General features: G+C 39.5%; 3 protein-coding genes across 9 annotated transcripts in view; 1 reads left to right on the top strand and 2 right to left on the bottom strand.

The window, feature by feature from the left end:
- The window catches only part of shc3 (SHC (Src homology 2 domain containing) transforming protein 3), a 21,036-nt gene extending 9,502 nt beyond the window's left edge, over positions 1-11,534 (bottom strand). The window contains exons 1-5 of one of the 4 annotated variants that reach the window (XM_056731000.1): positions 10,943-11,534; positions 8,905-8,957; positions 5,553-7,427; positions 1,776-1,846; positions 288-351 (exon numbers count right to left, since the gene is read on the bottom strand). In XM_056731000.1, coding sequence (XP_056586978.1) covers positions 288-351; positions 1,776-1,846; positions 5,553-6,095 — 678 coding nt within the window. In that variant the 5' untranslated portion in view covers positions 6,096-7,427; positions 8,905-8,957; positions 10,943-11,534. Of the gene's footprint in view, positions 1-287; positions 352-1,775; positions 1,847-5,552; positions 8,958-10,157 lie in introns of all 4 variants that reach the window. The other 3 variants (XM_056730998.1, XM_056730999.1, XM_056731001.1) reach the window with 3 other exon arrangements.
- Positions 11,535-11,650: 116 nt separating this feature from the next.
- Positions 11,651-13,141, top strand: zgc:86839 (Cyclin-dependent kinases regulatory subunit 2-like). The gene is made up of 3 exons (XM_056731004.1): positions 11,651-11,827; positions 12,138-12,265; positions 12,429-13,141. Exons 1-3 carry the CDS (start codon positions 11,769-11,771, stop codon positions 12,470-12,472), a joined length of 231 nt encoding a protein of 76 aa, XP_056586982.1. The 5' UTR covers positions 11,651-11,768; the 3' UTR covers positions 12,473-13,141.
- Positions 13,142-16,049: 2,908 nt separating this feature from the next.
- The window catches only part of sema4d (sema domain, immunoglobulin domain (Ig), transmembrane domain (TM) and short cytoplasmic domain, (semaphorin) 4D), a 35,388-nt gene continuing 29,998 nt past the window's right edge, over positions 16,050-21,439 (bottom strand). For 3 of the 4 annotated variants that reach the window (XM_056730835.1, XM_056730837.1, XM_056730836.1), the window contains 4 exons: positions 21,232-21,347; positions 20,759-20,928; positions 20,536-20,582; positions 17,370-19,157 (listed from right to left, as the gene is read on the bottom strand). In XM_056730835.1, coding sequence (XP_056586813.1) covers positions 18,211-19,157; positions 20,536-20,582; positions 20,759-20,928; positions 21,232-21,347 — 1,280 coding nt within the window. In that variant the 3' untranslated portion in view covers positions 17,370-18,210. Of the gene's footprint in view, positions 17,077-17,369; positions 19,158-20,535; positions 20,583-20,758; positions 20,929-21,231; positions 21,348-21,439 lie in introns of those variants that run through there. The other variant, XM_056730838.1, reaches the window with a different exon arrangement.

Below are 21,439 nucleotides of genomic sequence, written 5' to 3'. Positions count from 1 at the left end.
GTTTCACCAATCGGACAAGGGACGACTCAGAGTCAACTCCCTTTTTTCCAAGCCAATAACTTTGATATTCATTCACCTTCGGATTTACAAATCAGTTGACTGCTTACTTTGAAACAGGGCAACATTACACACTGCATGAAATGTCATTTTATATTATATCTCATGTTATATACTCTTTAACAGAACAATGCTGACAGCACAATTTGTATTTATTTAACAGACAATTAAATGCTTGTCTCATCCAGCAGCTTCCAAGTATTTCTCAAAAACTCTCTCTCTCTCTCTACCTTTCTCTTACGCAGAGCTCCTTTGATAGCAGGGACCGCTTCACACACAAGACTGATCGCCTCCCTGTGGAAAGAAATGACAAGAAAATGAAGACATGAGTCACTGTTTTCTTAAGTACAGAGGATGCAAACTATAAAGATGACCATGTTAACACACCCGTTATACTCTTACACACTGTGACAAAGATTAAACTTAATATTGAACTAGATTTGTTTCAAAATAAGTAATAATATTCAGCATAAAGAAATAAAATAGAGTGATATATAGTGTTGTTACAATGCTTCATTAAGCACTGACATGACTGTTAAATAATAGACAGATAATAGATAGATGTTAAAGAAAGTCAGATGCATTAAAGAGGATATGACACGTTTCTAAGGCTAACTGAGCAGCAGCCCACACAACAAGCAGCATCCGCTGGGATCTCATCCACCGCTTCTACACTGATGTTACACAATGAGTCATCATCAGCACACACGGATGCACGGCTACATTCACATCACACGCGCTCCTTTTAGAAACATTAAATCACCACTTAGCACCAGACGCATGAAGACACAGAAAGAAAAAAAATGCCAACATAAAAAGGAAACAACAAAGAGAAAAGCCACACGGGGACCAACTCTGATGTAACCACAAAACAACTTAAAATCAGCCATAAATATTTATAAATACATGAACATGATTTAACAAAGTATGAATACACTTGACTGACTCACAGGATTGAAATGCTAAGTCCAAAACATTAACGATCCACACAGACAAATATAGTCGGTGTACACATTTCCCTGTATGTTTGTGTGTTTGCATTTTTAACTTTAAAGAGACTAGTGAGCAGCCAACAACGACCAAGAACATATCACACGCAAAAGTGCTTCTCATTAAAAAGTGCTCGTCGACTTTGACAACACGGTATTACATCGATTAAAAAGTGTGGTGTTTTTTCATTTCCTGAAAAACAGAACATTTGGACATCTTACTAGTATTTCAAAACAATCCCATAATGCACCTCAGGAAAGAAGCAGCGAGCCTACAGAAGGTGAAGCAAGGTTACCTCAAATTCAGAAAAGTTTTGGCCAAGTTTTTACAAATAATAGTTTAAGAGAGAAATGCACGACGAAATAATGCTAGAAACACATTTAAAAGGCTCATTTATAATGTACATACACTTTTATGTGGCGGTAATGACAATTCATGGATTAAATTCATTGTAAAAGCTTGACATTCCCTTGAGCAACAGACGGTTTATTATCGTATTGTTGTGCTTTCGATTGATTTTAGTTGTACAAAGTAATAATGTATGATGAGTGATAATAACGCTTCCACAGCGGCTTAAAAAAGTAAGTCACATAAAGGTCGACACACTCACATGTAAACAAAAAAAATACAGGAAAATATTCTGAGGTATTTGTTCAACACAAACGGTTATTAGTGATCTGTACAAGCATGCAAATATCCATACAGTCAGATAGAGAGAGAAAGAGTACCGTGTGATCTGAGATCGTGTTGTGAAGTCCAGAGATCTCATGGACCGAAGAACTTCAATACAGCCCAAATACTGAAACACATGAACAGAATGTTAGCTGTCAAAGTAAGCACTTCAAAAAGATTTTTTGCAATTATGTGCAGAGAAGAAATGTGTATTAACACATTAAAAGGTTCATTTTCACTTCAAGTTTAATTTAGCGACCCAACGGTCTGTTTCTTAACCTGATAAACACATTTCTACACCTCCACACCTCCTCTGACTAATGTCACACACACACACACAAGCGTGTGCGCACATCCAACAGCTCTGAATAATATCTCACATTCAGAGACACACACAGATACAAATTCATTGACACAATCAAACATTTACACTGTAAAGAGAGAAAAACACTTCCATTAATTTGCAAACAATCTTGACAAATTCTCCATGTAGTCCTAACACTAGTGACCTCAAACATCCGATAGAATTCAGTCAAACAACGTCTGAAAATCATTATAAATCCCAAATCGAATAAGTAAATCTTCTAAATAATTTTTCACATTATTTTATAGTTGTAACATTTATTATTTTAATATAACCTATTTAAATACGCAGCAATAAAATGAGTCAAAACTATTCAAATATCCAATTAAAATGCCGAGACCAGTGCGCTTTATCTTCAGCCAGACACGAGGTGTCAGCGGGGAACGGTGCGTATGACATCACACACAAAGAGTGACATCACATCAACACATCTCTGTTGCCGCTGTATGACTCACTCGCCGAGTCTCTCCAACTAACTTCTCTTGACTAAATGAATGAGTCACCCGTCTTACCTCACCTCACCTGCAGTGTCTCACCTTCACAGACCAATTCAGCTTGTAACTCTGTTTCCTGCTTATACACCCGCTGAGAACACTGTAAATGCCTGTTAGATACGTCTACTCAGGTTTATACAGAAAAAATAAGCGTACCATGAGATTTTTACAGCCTAAATGGTGTTAGAATGAAACGGCAGAGAGGAAATGAGTGAGGAAGAGAGCCGTGATGATTTTGCATGAATTTGGTTAAACTCTCTGATAAAGGGTTGTTTGTGTAGATAAACAGTAAAGAGATATGAGTGTGAGATATTTGATTTTAAAATGTATGTTTTAAAAAAAATAATGTATGCATTAGGCTAGTTGCATGTCTTCAGCGACAAATAAACATCCTGATATTTTAGACAACTTAGCAAGCATAGTTAATATAGTTTTGATTTTAATTTTAATTTTTATACTTTTAGTTTTAATGTTAATTTTTAGCTGTATGCTTTTTGATTTCATAAAAAAATGTCATTTTGCTATAAAAGATAAATTCATTATTATTTTAGTTTTTGTTTATGATTATAACTTTAGTTTATTTTCCAATAATTGTAGGTCAATATTTTAATTGATTTCAATGAACAGAAACGTTTAAAAAAATATAGTTTTAGCAAACTAAACTAACCTTGCTTGGTAACATATTTTGGCTGTATTACAAATAAAAATTTAGCAAGCACCGTTATTATATTTTTGATTTTTGTTTTATTCGTATTTTAAATTAGCTTTCATTTTTTACTTAGAGTTTTAATGTTAAATTTAGTTAAAGTTTTAGCAATTTTTCTGTATGCTTTTGTCATTTTATATATACTTCTTTTAATTGTTATGTTGCAATATAAGATCAATATATTTTTATTTTATTTCTTGTTTCCATCCATCCATTTTCTACCGCTTATCCGAACTACCTCGGGTCATGGGGAGCCTGCGCCTATCTCAGGAGTTTATTTTTTGTTTAATAATTATAATTTTGGTTTATTTTTGAGGCAACATTTAAATTTTTCATTTAGTTAAAGTATTAGTCCAATAATTGTAGGTCAATATTTCATTTGATTTCAATGAAAAGAAACGTTTAAAAACATTTTTTTTAGTAAACTCAAATAACTGTGCTTGGCAGCATATTTTGAGTGTCGGCAGAAGTTTCCCCGCAAACTAAAGCTCAAAACTAAGCAAGATTTCTCGTGACATATACTATACGTGTAAACTGACTTTGATTTCTATCCATGTTGTACAGTAGCTGGTAAACCATAAAAAAATTAATAAAAAAACTGACCAATCGGCATCAAGAAGCACAACTGTCCGGTTCGGTCCTTTTACAACAACCACAACATTCTTAAACACAGTTAAACGTCACATTATACACCTAAAATCCAGTCTGTCTAAATAGGGTGTTTGAGAGACCGCCCACCCAGACAATGTCAACAGCTGTCCTTTTAGTGAAATGGACCATAGTGTGTGTGTGTGTGTGTGACATATTCAGGCCTGTACAAGCGATACCCCAGGGGAAGCGATTGACTTTGGTGGTAAAAAACACAACAAACTTCAAGAAAAAAGATTGATATACTCTCTCTCTCTCTTTCTCTCTCTCATGATTTCCTTACATGATGTTTCCGGGGGAAAAAATACAGATTTAATCTCTTAACTGTTTGTGTTTTGATTCTACAGCAACTGACCTTACAGAGTGAAAAACAATGCATGAATCATCCGTCACGAATCACAGTCACCTTCAGCTAAATGAAGCCATGCGCACGCTTGATCATAAACATACAAAACATGCAGTCTTTAAACACACAAACACACTTCAATTGTGTCCACATTAGAGTGTGAACAATACGCAGAGTTAACACACCATTTTATTTTATTATGATGTTCGTCGGATTTATTTGATTTAAAAGAATTCATATGCTAAAATGTCTTAAATAGACACTGATATCTAACCAATGTATATTCAACAGCAATTCTCAATAGTTTACACAGTTCTTGGCCTTGAATTGATAATAATATGAGTGCCTCAAACGCCTAGAAAATAGCTGCAAGATCCACAAGTCTGATCATAAACAATTCGAAGAGATCAATAATCGTTCATCCGCTTGCATTAACATGCGAACAAGAATAACGCTTCCATCCTGAAACGCGTCACGGCGTTTGGAGACGATACAGTAACAGAACAACATCCTTTCGCTCTGGTAACTGGTCGCCGTGGTTACGCAATTTGCATGCACTTCCCTTTTGATGTGATAAACTCGCCGTTCATTTGAATAGATCAAATCTGTGCAGGTAAAAACATAACCAGTCGCACGGACAGCCGGACCACAACACCTGTTTAACGGAAGCCACATCTGAAGAAGAAGGAGAAAACGTGGAGATGACCAAAGCAAAGTCTTTTAAAGACACACACATCTAGGTCGACTGAGAATCTCTTACACTTGTAAGCAATGATAAAAGAGAAAACCTCAATCAGATGTGATGCTTTATTCAAATTGATTGGAATGTTTCCAGTCTCAAGAATGACGTAATGTGAAGCTTTTCTTTTACTAATCCACCGGTCATTCATCTTTAATTTGCTAACATTACCGACTCTTTCTACATGCGTTTAGCGTGATATAAAATGCTGTGATCTAAGATCTAAGGTCTCACCGCCCACCTGGACACACATGTAGGACAAAAAACACATTCCCTGTAAATGTTCGTGGCAGAACAGTCTGTGCCCGTGCTGTCATCTGGCATGTAAAAACAGTAGCATTTACAGCAGGGTCACCGGTGACCTTGCTTCCAGCTGCACAACCCCACACCGTACACATAATCCCTCTGTACCAGCACGCGCACCGGAAGATTCTGTCCTCGCCGCCTTTAATCTCTCTCCCTCTGACGAACAAAAACAAAGGAGGGATCGCAAGAAATTTGTGGGGATTTGTGGAAAGTCGTGTGTGCGGTCTTACCTTAACAACATATGTTACTCCAGGTCCGGAAATCTTTTCGCTGGAGTGCAGCCATCCGCGACACGGCTTATTCACCAGTCCTGCGCCGGCCGGGTTCCAGCTCTCTCCGCCGGGATGAGGCTCATCCATCCTCACCCTCTTCCCCGAGCTCAGGGTGGCGGGCTCCAGTGGGATGTGCGACGGTCCCGAAGCCCCTGTGGCGGCCAGGGGGGCGCCCGAGCCGCCTCCCCCTGCTCCTCCCTGGAGCTTGGACACGGCCAGATCCTTGACGGCGGACGGCAGGCCCTTGATGCCCAGCAGTCCGGAGGAGTTGGCGAATTTCAGGTGGGAGACTTTGTTGATGAGGGTGCACAGAGTGGTTCCAGACTCTTCAGCGGGGTCAGGGGGCAGGACCTCGGCCGGGGGGGCGTAGGGAGGGTCGCCCACGGGTGGCGACGGCGGGACGGCCGAGACCTTGGCGTTCATGGAGAGACCGTGCAGAAGCTCATCGACAGACGTCACTGACTCATTCCGGAATCGGTTGTATTTAGCACGGTGAAGCATTCCCCTCTGTTTGCCGGTCTACGCACGAAGGGACACATCCGACGCCCGGCTGACCGTCCGCTTCTTTAGCATGCTGACCCGAGGCGGCGAGAGGCTGCTCGCTGGGACGAAGGCGGTGGCGGAGTGCTGTCGCTCTGGACGCTGCTGTCAGGAAGATCCGACGCTGCGCAGCAGCTCGGAGACCAAAAATAAACCGCAAAACGCAGAATCCATGGAGACAGGAGGACGACGAGAGAAAAGCAGCGGCGAGGTCGCTCTTCTACTGAGACGGAGGGCCAGAGATGGCAGGGAGAGAGACAGAGCTCTAGTGTAGAGATGTCTCTCTCTCTCCCCGCATCCTGGCAGATCCCAGAACATGCATGACTCACTCGGGGAGAGAGAGAGCAAGCGAGAGAGAAAGTGAGAGAGAGAGCGAGAGACCCTTCTCAACAAAAGAGTCACTCAACACTGCAGAGCACTTTCTGTTACAAAAAACTCCCACTTACAGCTCGCTAGAACCAATCAATTCTCAAAATTTGTTCTGTCCGTAGGAACGCCTCCAGCTTTCATTCAGTTCCTACGAAAACTATTGAACAAAACTGTCAAACGTCTACAGGAATACTCCCATCGTTTTTTTCAGTCAATCCTATAAATAACAGCCTGTGAAATCTCAGAATGATGGTAAAAACAAAACGCACGAGAAGACTAAAAACTCAACAGATTGAACGTACGCAGAAAACTTCTGCAATTTTCTCGACGTACATTCAGAATTTTACTCCTTCGGTGTCATCTCACACACGCTCTGGAAATAAACCTGCTCTGTTCCACGATCTGTCATTGATTACGAAACGACAAACCACCGCATGAATCACACATCATCTAAACCCAAAATGAATTCCGACAAACACATTTCATCCTGTCGATCTGGTCGTTTCTACCCGTCTTACCCATCCCCACAAAATCTGCTGAAACTGAAACCTCGAGACCAACGCGGTTTATTCTCTTTGTTCAACAGTCTGTTCGTTCTCACATATTATGAAACACTATCATAATTCCATCGCCCTGATCCCGCACAAAAACAAGCCTAGCTTTGCTCCTGAATGAGCCGTGTTGAATAATTAAACGTGCCTCTCGAACACACAATGTCCAGATGCAATCTCACTGAAACGCCATTCACAAATGCCAATGTCAGATCTCATTCAAAGAAAAAAACAGCCGATGCGACGAAAGCCACGACATCAGGGCAGCAAAAAACGAGCCATTCATGTAGAATGTCCAGAGGTGCTCATTCACAAGCTCTTGTGCAGCTGCGGCGATCGCACTGCGGTCTCTCCCTGCGACTCGCTTCTCTGCCTGCGAATCAGAAAAAAACACAGAGAGAGAGAGTGAGAGAGGGGGGGTTCGTATCTTCCACTGAGACAAAACCAAGAAATAAAAAAAAGCACATAAGCCCCTCGCTCTGTGTTGTCAGGGAGATGCAGGAATGATGCTGAGGAGAGAAACAGAGGATGCTGGTGCAAATGATTCGGGCTGCCTGTGAATGGAGAGGCAGACGGGCATACCGACGTTTCTGTGAATGAAGTCAGGCCTTGGCAGCTTTCTGCATGGCAATCCCTCGGGATGGATCCCGATCGGCCAATCAGGGAAGAGCAGGATGACTCATTCAGGGTAGGCAGGCTGAATAGTGGGGCAAACCACTCGAAACCCAGGTGACGGGTGAAACCATTCTGGTGACAGCGCAGGCCACTGAAACCATGCTACCTGCCTCTCAAACATCTCCTGACGTGACGCAGCGGTGTCATGGAGATCCTGTATGTTTTGGGACATGTAAACCTGTCTCCCGGTGTGTCCCGGGTTTGAATTTTGCACATTTGTATGATCGAAGGGTCATAAAAGAACATGAATCAACTCAATTATATGATGTATTAGGCCCAAGCGGGTTAAACACGTTTGGAGAAAATCAAATATTAACTCATTATAAGGGTGATTCCGCAACTGAGGTCACTTTTAAGTCCCAGCGATGAAATTTTAGATTTATGTCTGAATTTGTCATATGACGCTTGTTGATATATTCACAGTGTCATCAGACACCTTAAAAATATTATTAATGATTAATGTTATTTAATATAAAATAACACCCCGTTTTTGTTCATGTCCCACAACTCCGGCCACAATATCTGTAAAATAAGCTAAATGAATTACAATTTGACATTATTTCAAATGGAATTGATTAATTTACAGAATTGTAAATGTTTTTGTATATTTTACTGATCATGTTTATAATTTTATGAACATTTTCAAGGTTTCCTGTAAATTGAACTACAAATATAAAAATAAACATGTTCCAGATAAAAATCTTAATCACCCCATGCTATTTTGTTGACCTTATAGTTCAGACTCTGATTAAATTCACATGGGCTGATTTTTTATTTTGAAAAGTCAAAAGTGTCCATAGTTGCAGGAACACCCATAAACATGTTTTAAAGACAGAAATCTGTGCCATCGTGCTTGCTTTTTGTGCACTGTTGCTAGGGAGATGCTATGCCGTTTCTAACATGTTCTCTATGGTGTTTAGCAGGTTGTTAAACTGTACGGCTACTGGGGTGTTCGAGACAATATCTCGAACAATATGAGGAACTGTTTATGTCCAAAGCATTGGACTGAAGTGGGACAGCATAATGAGCTTTAACACATTAAGTCGGTAAAAGTGATGTGTGCAATATTGTACCTACCACAGGAATTTGATGTTGGGTCTATTATTTCGATGCTTCTAGAGATTTCAGGTTTTCTCTCAACGATTGCTATGCGTGTTCTCAGTCAGCTCACTCACCTTATGAAACAGGTCATCGGGTTCACCTCCTTTTCCAAATCCATCTGTATGTCCTGAAAACAAGACAATATATGGAACATTTATTACAAACCTACAGGCAATGAATCTGTGTCAATACAAATGTATACATTATTAATTATGTATTCAAAAGATATGCGTGATTGCGTGTATATACAGAAACAGAGAAAGAGAGGAGATAGTGGGTGGCGGGTGTGTGTGATCATAGTCGTGACTGAAGTGTGTCGGGTTCACTCCTACATGCTCATTAAAACAGCAGGAAGTATCAAAATTGAGAGAGAGAGAGAGAGAGAGAGACCAGGAAGGATTTTCAAAGTCCAAAAATCACTCATCTGTTGGGTCACAGAGCACGACAGGTTTAGACATCGACATTAACCTGAAACTATTCATTTGCTCCAACCGTACATCTGTGATACAGGACTACAAGTAATGACAATAAATATTTTTCATAGGAACAAATAAAATACAAACCTCTCTCAGAAATTAAAAATGTATTAAGATCGTTTTTTATTTAAAGACGATGTTTAGCATAGTGAATGTTTCAGACTGATACGGTAAGATCATGCAGAGAGAGCCGCTGCCTACAGGAACCTTTACTGTAACCATAGTTTCAAAGACAGCATAGCAACAGGAATGAGGTGAGGGGGCCGGCCATAATGATTGGCAGCTCAAATCTGGCGGATACCATTGGCTGGTGTGAGTTAGTGTCTTCCGGTGTAGCTTGGAGTGAGCAAGTGTACGTCTCACTACATGTGGAATCTAGTGTTACTTTAAGCTCAACAGAATTGATTCAAACTTAATTTCTGTTTTTCATAAACACCTATTTATACCATTTTGTTCTGGATAATTATTTTACCACTTTTACCGTCTCTTAAACTAACATAAAACATTACATACAGCAGTTTGATTCATCGCTTTGTGACAGTAAAACATAAACTACTGTTTAATAAATAACCAGACGTACACTAATCATATAAAATAATACCAACCAAGACTTTCTTTTAACAAACAAATTGGATGAAATTTATCTGACTCAAAACATCTTGTGTTTCCAAACATTGGATGACATCACTCCTCTCTTTCTGGATACACACACAACAGTCACAAAGTATACTAAACATTAATATACAGAACAATAACATAATTAAAACATTATTTAACTTTGTATAAATATATGCTAAGCATATCAAGAAGGTTATTTCACAAAATAAAATAATTTAGAATAAACGACTCACATGTGAAGGCGTGAGGCGTCTTCATCGTTGCAGTGTTTTGTTTGTATTGAAGAGAGTTTGATGTAATGTTTGTATTGTTTTATGCCGGTACAAATGGTGAAACATTTTCGACCTTCGTTTGTAGAAACATCAACAAACAGCGCGTTTTGAAGGAATGCGAGCGATTTCAGTTTAATGAATGGATGCTGAGGTTACATTACATTACCGATGTGGATTGTGGGAATGATGGCGGCGGACTGGCATTGTGGGAATAGTAAATGATGGACGCCAAATACGTCAATAATATTAAAATGTAATATTGTTCTTTTATTCAGAAATAACACAGCTCCCCGTATACTTGTATGCAATGTTGGGTGTAACTAGTTACTAAGTAATTAGTTACTGTAATTTAATTACTTTCCCCTTGAAAAAGTAAAGTAAGGGATTACTCATATGTTTTCTGTAATTTAATTACAGTTACCTTTCATGTACTTAAACTAAATACTTTGTGAAATATATGCATGTGCAATAGTGTTATTGACATCAAAATGCAAAGTCTTACTTTAAAATCTGTGCTCACATTTGTAATACTTTGGTCAGTTAATGATATTATTTATTTGAATGAATTAAAAGAGTCGTTTCATGTCTGTCCTTGAATCTAATCAAGGTTGATGTAGGATATAGAAAGTAATTAGTAATGAGTAACTAAATACTTTTTGGACAGAGTAATTTGGACAGTAATATAATTACACCATTGAATATGTAATGAGTAACTAGCAATTAATTACTTTTTCAGAGTAACTTACCCAACACTGATTGTATGTGTTTTAGATCAGTGTTGCCTGGTCTAATATGGCGGCGCCGGTGACGTACAGTTACGGCCGGAAATGGTGATAATCTCGCCGTTTAATCACAATAAATTACATTAGCTAACGCCTATACATACACCAACCCTAAACCTAACCTTATAATAATTAAAAAAATATTAATCAACTGTTTCCAGTGTGACAAAAAGTATGCGGTATTGAAGAGCGCGTGCCCAGTAGAGGTAGTATACGTTCTAGTCAGAACCGTGACGTATGGCTGCGGGGCATCTTCTGTGGTGTAACGTTACATATTCATACATACACATAAACATTAGGTTATTTTAGTCGTAACCTTTAAATGTCTGCGTATCGTTACACAACTCGACGCGTCCGTTGCCCTTTAGTTAGGGGGCATTATTTGTCAAACGAATTAAGATTGATTTTGTGTAGTAATACGTCACTGCGGTAGCAGGTTTACACATTTTACTTGTAGTGGCTAGTTTCTGCACACAAACTATTTTTTTGTTTTGTTTACAGAGGCTATTTTCATTAGAATATCGACAGAAATCCCCCACACGAGCCATCCAAACAGCTCTGTTCTGTTACCAGGGTAACCGCGCTTTCCTCCGCCCCCACCGCTGCAACGCGCTGACGCCGGTATTGGTCACATGGCCTTCTTTAAGCCAATCAAATGCGACGGCTCCGGCTTGAATCGCCTGTTCGAAACTGAATCGGTTAAATTTGTAAAGTTACGAGCCAGAGTCTGGTTGAATTTTTTCGATTGTTTATATATCTTAAACTTTCTCGCCAGCGATTCATAATTAAAATGGCTCACAAACAGATCTATTACTCGGATAAATACACAGACGATCTTTATGAATACAGGTAAGATTAAGAGGGAAATAGTTTGGTCGGGTTTAGGGCCTCGATGCGGCGTGTTTCATTCATCCGTAACACATTTATTTTTACTCGGACCAGTTGACAAATACATCGTTGCGTGTTGTGTAATGCAAGTGAGCAATATTCTGGATTAAATATAACTTTAAAGAATATGTGTTAACTACGATCTGATGACATGGTTGACTCCCATGTGCTTGCCTGTTGGGTGACATTTAATGTGATGTTACCTCCTCATCCTAATGCCAATCTCCTCAAATATTGTTCAAACTCAAACATTTGTTTTATGTTATTGCAGACACGTGGTCTTACCACGGGAACTGGCCAAACAGGTCCCCAAATCCCACCTGATGTCCGAAGATGAGTGGAGGAGACTGGGCGTGCAGCAGTCACTGGGTTGGGTCCATTACATGATCCACGAGCCCGGTTTGTGTTATTTACATAATCAGTGTAAAACAAATGATCAGCTGTTTAAATATACAACAAGCATAGTAGTAAACACTAGAGAATACTATAATGAATTTACTATTAAAAAATACTTTTTTCCGCTTTAAATAATGAATATTTCCTTTTCATGTTCTTTTTGCAGAGCCTCATATTCTGCTGTTCAGGAGACCTCTACCCAAGCAATGACACTAACAACAGCACTCCACTCTTCTGGAACATTTCTGTGGATTACTCTAGTATTCAGTGAATACCTCCGAACTTTACCATGTCTCTGTCTCCTGTGTTTGACGGCTCTTATGCTGGGACAGAGAATCAAGGGAATATGGGAAATGTGTTTTCAGTGAAAATCGAAGGGCTCTTAACTCAATCACGTGACTCGAGCGCCTCTGGGTGAAGCTAAAACTTTCACGATGTGTGTCTATAAAATAAAAGTCTGTGGAGCATCATCAGCGTGTAGAAAGCGACATCGATGTTTTTCATGACGGATGTGTATTTGATGTAAAATGTGCTGTGAACTATTGCAGGGTCACACGTCTCTATGATAGGTTGTGTTTTATTCTCAGGTTGCGTTGATGCTTCAGGAAAGGCAATTGTATGCTGTTAAGATGATCGACTGTTTAAATAGTGCACATACTTTTTATATTTTTAATGCGATGAAAAGGAATTTATAATAGGAACCTGTATGCCTGAATTGAAAGTGTATGCGTTTGGCGGCACTGTATTAGCAGTTATTCTTCCATGAACAGTTATTATTCAGAACAAAGTTACTTAAAAAGCTATGGCTTATGTAGGATGATGTTTTGTTCTTGAGTATATTCTTATAACTTTAAAAATAAATGAAGCTCTGTAATGGTTCTTGATTTGGCTTCTTTCAGCAGAACACAAGAGGGCGCCACGTGACAGCTCATTCTCTCACTGTTCTCAGGTCTTATTGACCAAGGAAACTTAGAAATGCTTTTGAGTTTCTACTGGGCTACCTGTGCCTGCATCACTTTATGTGTTGTACCTATAGACGCCACATCATGTTTGTAGCAGAATGTGTTTTATAGAAAACAACAGCATAAAAAACACGCTTTCACTTGCAAAATGTGTGAAATTTATAAGTCAACGACCGGAAGTTTCATTCTGACATTTCGCACTTGTCTTTTCCTTTAATAAGTAAGAAACTGCTTGGCATTGCCCTGTGGTGCTGGGTAGTGCCAACATCTCAAATCTGTCTGTGTGAATCCGAGGACGTTTATTCTGGAGGAAAAATAAATATCCATCCAACCTTGAACGACATTAAAAATAGATCTGCTCAAATATCACACTGGATGCATGGTAACAAAAACATTAGATGCATGAAACAGACACACAACACACGGCTTTCACTAACACGACCTGTCAGCCGCTCAAGGGTACATGAGCTAGAAATAGAAGTCTGCAAACTGTCGTAGAAAGCAGCTGTCATCAGTTTCAATGTTCTCAGAGATCTCAAACTGACCACACCTGTCTCGCTGTGTACATCCTCATCGCGGTCTGGAGACCCGTATACACATCATTCAGTCTGGATCTCCAAACCCTGATCCAGGAACGGCCTGATGAGCACAGAATAAACTGTGTGTGTGTGTGATTGCTTTCAAACACCTCACATCACCAATGACGTGTCTGAAAGTGTGTGTGTGTTCTCGTCCAAGCATTTGTCCCTGGAGTGGAGTCAGAAAATTGTGCCATGTCCAAGAGTGAGTCAGTTCATAGGACAGTGTGTCCATCACAGCTCTCCTACAGGAAAACAAGAAGAACAGCAACAATAAAAACACAGTCAAACACACACAAACACACGCGCACTCACATCCATCGGACTCGCTTTAAAATAGTTTATCACAAATAATAAGACCAAAGATTGAACTGTATTATGTCTATGCAAAATGTCTTTACAGAATGAAAAATAATATACTGAAATAACATGAAAATGATTGAAAGAGAATATCCGAAAGTGCTGATGAGACAGATGTCTGCCCGCAGGACGTTTTCTCATTTCTGTGGTTTGGATCCTGAAAACTCTTTCATTTTTACTTGCTCAGCGAAATCTACTTAAAGCCCAGTTCATATTTTAAACAGGAGCATAACATTAATATATAATGTGCACTTTTCTGCTATGGCTTTATAAATAGTTAAAGTCATCATTTCACCTGCATGCTCAGTGATGCTTTTTGGCTTTGCCAGACTTAAACACTGAAACATCAACATGAATCTCTCAAAGTCTCAAGAGATAGATATCACTCATTATCAATGCAAAAAAAATGACATTTGAATGAAAGCATTTTTGTCTGGTTTTTAGTAAAAAAAAATCTAAAACTTCTTTAATCAAAATCCAGTTGCGACAAGAAAAGTGACAAACTATATTTAGATTTGTTTTATGAAAAATGATAGAATAATTGAGTAAATAAACTTGAATTTATTTTGACCTTTTTCTCAAGTAGGCCACCTAATTCAAGTTTATTGTTCTTCCCCCATTGGCAGATTTTTTGCTTGCTTTTACCATAAATTTACTTAATTCTCATACATTTCTCCTTAAAAAGAGCGTAAACGTCTTGGGTCTATTTTTGTCAAGAATGTGCATCTTGATATAAAAATGTTTAGTTATTTGTACTACAAGACAGACTAAAAACACTTAGTGAGAATGTCGTATTTTGCAGCGTTCATGTATTTTAAGAATAAGCGTATAGTGAGTTTGAGATGATGAAAGTGCTGAATTGAATCGCACCCGAGCTTTCTTCCACTCCTGCAGGAGTCTGTTGTGTTCAGACAGAGCTTTTCTCCACTGATCCACCGCGTCTCTGTGTGGAACCTCATCTGAGAAACAGTGAGACAAGACACATCAATATGTGCGTGAATAAATGATGACAGAATTTTCATTTTTGGTGCGTACTGTCCCTTTAAGGCCAACATAAAAATCATGTTCTGAAGATCTTACCCATGCTGTTGGGCCAGAGATCAATTTTTGACACGTCATTTCCCGCTTTACACTCGTATCGGACGAGTTTATCTAAAGGCTTCTCCTTTATCCAGCTGCTAACCAGCACAGCGTCATGTGAAAGGGCGTGTCTGTGTTCCATGACGGACGTCTCGAGTCTCCGCCCATTTACATGCCACTGAACACTGACATCATTAGGACCTGGGGGAGAACTGCACTTATACATGGACCCCAAATACAAGCACACAAGTGTGCACACCAGATGCTGCGAAATCAAACGAACACCTCACACCTCCTCAGATCACAGTCATGCTGTATGTGTGAGATACACTTCACACTTAACAGAGTTAAAACAATCCACATGCACAAAATATCAATTAGGTTGAAATGCTTAGCTGAGAGTTAATTTGCTTTAAAATTGATAATTTAACCGCTGATTTCATACTAATAGACCCAATATTAGAAAAATTAAATGGGTGGTTTCTTAAAAAAACGAATAAATCACTTTAAATAGATACTTGTGTGTTTAAAGTTAGATTTTTTTTGCATGATAACATAGATTGCACATTAATTAACAAACAAGAATAAATTAGAGGTTTAGGGCCACAAATATTCTATTCTTAATTTTCTTTACATCCAAGCACATTTTTTAATGACTAATTTTTCCAAGAATAGTTGACATTGTAATTTTTGGCCAATCAGCATTCACCTCCATAACAATTATGACATAATACGGATGAGATGGATGTTTAAAAGCGATTACAAGCACATTCTGTACACGATTCAGCTTACGGAAGAGAAAGGAAACGGGATCTCTTTTTTGCAATTCAACATTTTATTTAAGCTCTATCAAAATGTATAAGATTTGAAAAAACTTTGTACATCTTATGTACACATTTACAGACCTTCATTCAGAGAAGAACTTCTGAATCACTCCAATGCTGTTCAAGAGTTCATCACATCCATTTACAGTAAAACACCTGAATCTCATTCACCAGGTTACAAAAATGGTAAAAGCAAAACATAAAAATCATAAATTAAAATTATTTAAAAAACTACAACTATATGCTGCAAAGTAGTCTAAAAGTCCAGAAAATTATATTCTCCTTTACAAATAAATTACAAGAAAAATTCTAAACCATTTTTTTAGGCATCAGAAGGTCAGAAGATTAGACAACATGCAACAATCCAGACACACACACACACTCATGCACGCACACCACAAACACACACAATCATTGTCTAAATACTCAAATGACTTCCCATTATCTGAATCTAAAAAAATCTAAATTATAGAACAGTGGTATGCGTTATACTGAAGTGGGCGGGGTTCACAACGACACAATGCAGAAAGTGACCATGTCCTAAAACAGATTACTCTTCTGTAAGCAAAAAAAAACATTTTGATTTTGGTCTGCAGTTTAACCTGCAAGTTTAAGAGTGAACCGTCAAATAAGGTTAAATTAAAATGACATGTGTTCAATTAAGGCATTACAGAAATGAACGGAGGAGTGTTTAGACATTGAGACAAGATGCCAGAAACACACAATAAGGAATGAGAAGAGGGAAAGACAAAAAAGGAAGAAGACAGAACACAAGGGAAGAAGAAGAGAGGTCAGAGGTCATAGGTACCACTCACCCAAGGCCAGACAGAAGAGAAGGAAGGCCTGGTGAGAATGCACCCCCCACGACTGATCCATCAGGTGGGGCGGTAACAGATGAGCTCTCCACACAGAAGAAGAAGACGATGAGGAAGGTAAGAGAGAGGGGCGGCCGCAAGATGTGGGAAGTGATGAGGTGTCGACAGGGGAGTGAGGAGGAACAGCCAATGAAACTGTGCAGGAAACAGGAAGTGGATGGACAGGGGGAGAGAGAGCCGAGTGTCAGTTGAAGAGAAAAATGAGGAATCACATTATGTGTGAAATAACCAGTGAAAAAATTGATAATGAAATGAAACTGAGAAACGGAATAAAGAATAATCTACTATTACAATTGTCATTGAGTGCACCACACAAAAAAATGGACTGAATAAGTCCATTTAAGTCCAATAAGTCATTTTAAGGTAAAATATGGTTTGCAGATTTTGTGATATTCTCCCTATAATTAATGACTTAATTAAATAAGGTCTTCATTTAAAAAATGTTTTATTTTTGGAAACCTGATGAGCTCACGAGAGTCAACGCTAAATGTCTTGACAATAAAGTTTTCAAAAATTTAGTTAGGAAAAATTCTGTCATGTAACCAAAGGGGAAAAAGAACCGTCTCTCTTAAGTCAAACATTTTACATTAGAAACAAACAGCATCAATCCACAGGGAAGTGTGCACGAGACACGGTATCGGTCTCAGTTGTTTCTCATTCTCCTCACAGTGAATGTTCTCTATTTTTCAGTCGTCTGCAGACATTACAGCAGTCATCTCCACCTTCTCATTCTGCTGAAAACTTCACAATGTTATCAGAACATCAACATCATCTTTATCTCTATTTCACTTAAAAAAAACAACTTCAACAAAAATAACTTTATTTGAGTTTCACAAAGTTTGGATCCACTTCTGTTCGGTCATGTGTGCATTCTTGTAGCATAATTTGGTCTCCCCTGCCAGTCTGTTTTGAGATGTCAAACTCTATTCTGTATCTGTGACACTAAAATCAGCCCTGAGAATTTATCACACACATCCAAACAAGAAATACAAACACCAGGTCAAAGCGTGAACATGTCCGACTCCAGAAAAAAAAACACTGCCAGAAAAAAAAACGCATTTCAGACACAGTTCACGCTAACTTACCAATTTGGTAAACAAGGTTTCCAATTTGGAAAGGTAAGTGAAACTTATTAATGGTTTTTGCACGCCTCTGGAGAGCAACAAGCAAAAATCTCGATTTATTTAACCTCCATGTTATTCTGCTGAGGAGAGAAGCGCTCAGTGGAGAGGTGAGAGAGCAAATGTCTACAAATACTCAAATTTAGCATCAGTTGGGCGCGTCTGCATCTGCATATTCAATGGGCTGTGAAATACAGTCTACATCAAACGGTCCATCTTTCGATGAGCTTTCATCTTTGTCTTTACAGCTTAACACAACTCCTCCGTTCTCACACTCAGGTTCCGTCTCGTATCCGGTGTCTCTGAGCGGCCGCATCGAAAGTGCTCCATTCTGGATCGGCTGGTCTCCCGAATCCATCTTTTCCATGAGTCCGGCCTCACACGTGACATACTCGGGCTGTGGTTTCTTTTGTGAGCCGAGCAGTGCGGCCCGCAGGCGGAGACACGGCGCTGGCAGATATCGCATGTAACAGTTATACACCAGAGCGACGAGAAACAAGAGGAAGAAGAGCAGGAAGAGAGCCAGCAGGGCGGCACTGTTGTCATGCTGAATGTACTTCGCAGACGGGTCGAGCGTCTCTGTGCGGGTGGGAAGGTTGTTGACGCCCGGGGGGTGATAGTGTTTGGGTTTAATGATATCACTAGACGATGTGGTTAGTGGGGGGGCCTCTGTGTAGGCCGATGTTAGTCGAGCGGATCCTGATGTGTTACCGTTATTACCTTCTGTCAGCACGGTAGGGTCACGCACCGTGGATCCAACGGAACGGGCGGCAACATCTGATGACGGGCCGAGAGCGGGCGCGCTGTCGGGAAGGTCCAGTCGGAGGACGTATCCGGCGACCAGATGGGTGAAATTCTTCCCCGCACCAGATTCAAAGGCCCAACACTCGTAATGGCCCTGATCCTCTGGGGTCACGCTGTATATGAGCAGGCCGTTCTCTCCCATCAGCAGAAAGTGTGACGCTTCGCTCAGAACATCACCCTTGAACTTCCACACAACCTGAGCCAGGTTTGAGCGCACCTGACAGGGCAGATCAGCAGAACCACCTGGCTTCACCACCACCTGCTTGTAATTCTTCACGGTCAGGGGTGGAACTGTGAGAGAGAAGAAAAGAGATTCACAGATTTGCTTCAACAGTATTTCATCCACATCTTTCCTCAATAAAATATACATGAGGTTCAGGAAGTATGGATTTTTTTTCACATATATTCAGTATAATATTAAAAAATGTGCATCTGATTTATCTGCTTATGTCGTTGATTTTATTGAGCATTTAATTCATTTTATATTTTATTTCCTAAAGAGATTTCAAGAAACTCATTTTATTTTTTTTGAAATCACGGTTCACTCCACAGGATTATAATGTAAAACACATGCTTGAAGCTTCAAAAAAGATGTCAAATGTAAACATAGCCTTATATGTCTTTAACTCTTTCCCTGCCAGCATTTTTTTTGCCTGCCAGAACCAACTTTTTGATCATTTTCATTCAACTCTATGAACATTCAATATATTAAATTAATGCACATATTTTCAAATAAAAATATTCTGTGCTCACTTTTTAATGCCCTCTCAAAGGTGGTTTCTTCACAAATACAACACACACTTCCGTCAAAAACGTTGTCCATAACAGACTCAGAATGATGATTTGAACACAAATAAGAGTTTTTGCATCCGAGCAGTGGATGCTGTACTCTTTTAGGTTGTTTTCACACTTGGGCCCTCTTTAAAAGAACCAAACTCAGACCTCTTTAACTGGACTAAGAGAAAAGGACAGAGTTCTTTTTATGTTCACACTGTCTCTGTCCCTGAAAGAGCACTCAGATCCTTTTTGGTCCACTAAGGCCTGATTCACATTTCGCGTCTTTCCGCCGGCATATTCATTATTTTAAATGAAGACACGTGGCAGCCGCGCAAATAGGGGGTGACGAGGTCGGTTTTTCTTGGCGCATCAAGATTGAAAATGGTTCAACTTTTTAGAGTGCTGTGCGCAGACCACGGGTCATTTGAAGAGAGAAAGTGGCGTGGTATGCACGCGAAATGTGTATCTGCCCTTAAGCAGTATGGAGACTTAGACCTCTTTTTGTTCATAGCATTTTTGGGATCTGATCCTTAGGAAAAATGTATCATGGTTTTACTAATAAAATATAGTAAATATAGTAAAAGTTAGCCGTTTTTAGTGCACTGTAAACAGGGTCTGAATGGCTAATGGACATCTAGAAAGACTACAAAGCTATACTGAAGATAGATCGTGTGTATTAAAGACAAATAAACATGTGCAATAGTGGCGAATGAGAGATCAGTTCTCATGCTCTTTCTGTGGGTTCCCTCTAACGGAAACAGATGCACAAAACTAGATTAAAGATAGACCACACATAAAACACACAGTGTCATGTGTCATGAGAAACACAGCGTGTTCCTGTGTCTGGTCTTCCTTATACAGCTTTAATACGATAACGTTCCACGTTACACACCTGGAGGGCATGTCCCAGCATCCCCTCTGAGGCTCTGAATCAACTTCCTGCACACACACATAAAAAACACAGAGTAAATATTGACATGTGACAATGTATCTCAAAGTCAAGAATGTTCCACTTTTTTCTAAATAAATAGCTTGATGACATGATACAGTGCCTCACATCACAGACACTATAAACCCATCAGAGAGACAGACACGACATGCTGCTCATCTCTCACCGTTTGTCAGTGTTTTCCTGAAATATATTCACACATTGAGCAGAACGTGTGTGCCACGCGCAGTACGGGTCTCGGGCCAGAACGCAGTCGTCACAGGACAGGTATTTATCACAGAAGGCTGTGCGTGACTGCACCACGCCGGAGTCAGAACCAACGTACAAGAACTGCGCCTGAGGACGAGAACATAAACACAGTCAAACTGTCCGTGTGTGTGTGTGTGTGTGTGTGTGTGTGTGTGTAATAGTAGATGATTAGTTGCCAGAAGGGAAGTTTGTCTTTATTTTCAACTTCCTTCTTTATGTTTAATGACATTAAATTGAATCCTGTTGCTTCTGTTATTGTTCATCACTCCATAGGTCACATTAAAAAGAGGAACAGCTCACTGTACGTCCACTTCACTTTACTGCTTTTACAACGCCAACTTTTACTATCAAAGAGCAAATAAAGACATGAAAGAAGAGAAATGTTCTTACCACACGCTTGGAAAGTAAAAGTGTTTTAATCGGCTCAGAGTTCTTCAGCAGCTGAACTTCCTCCACCGTGTGGACGTCTCCATCCAACAGCACAGACTTGTGCAGTAAACCTTTATCTACAAACACAGCACAAGACATCAGGAACATATCAACAAGACAGATTACATTATACATTATCTATTAGGATACGAGTTTCGTGTAACTGAGA

This window comes from Triplophysa dalaica, chromosome 19 (genome assembly GCF_015846415.1).
Source record: "Triplophysa dalaica isolate WHDGS20190420 chromosome 19, ASM1584641v1, whole genome shotgun sequence".
NCBI lineage: Eukaryota > Metazoa > Chordata > Actinopteri > Cypriniformes > Nemacheilidae > Triplophysa > Triplophysa dalaica.
Note: the sequence above shows the minus strand (reverse complement) of the source record. Positions and strands in the feature narration are given on the sequence as shown.

What these genes read in the sequence shown, in the direction of transcription:
- zgc:86839 (XM_056731004.1), top strand. Translation starts at nt 11,769, where the DNA reads ATGGCTCACAAACAGATCTATTACTCGGATAAATACACAGACGATCTT. An exon ending in GACGATCTTTATGAATACAG is followed by an intron (nt 11,828 to 12,137) that starts GTAAGATTAAGA and finishes ATGTTATTGCAG; the next exon opens with ACACGTGGTCTTACCACGGG. An exon ending in TTACATGATCCACGAGCCCG is followed by an intron (nt 12,266 to 12,428) that starts GTTTGTGTTATT and finishes TTCTTTTTGCAG; the next exon opens with AGCCTCATATTCTGCTGTTC.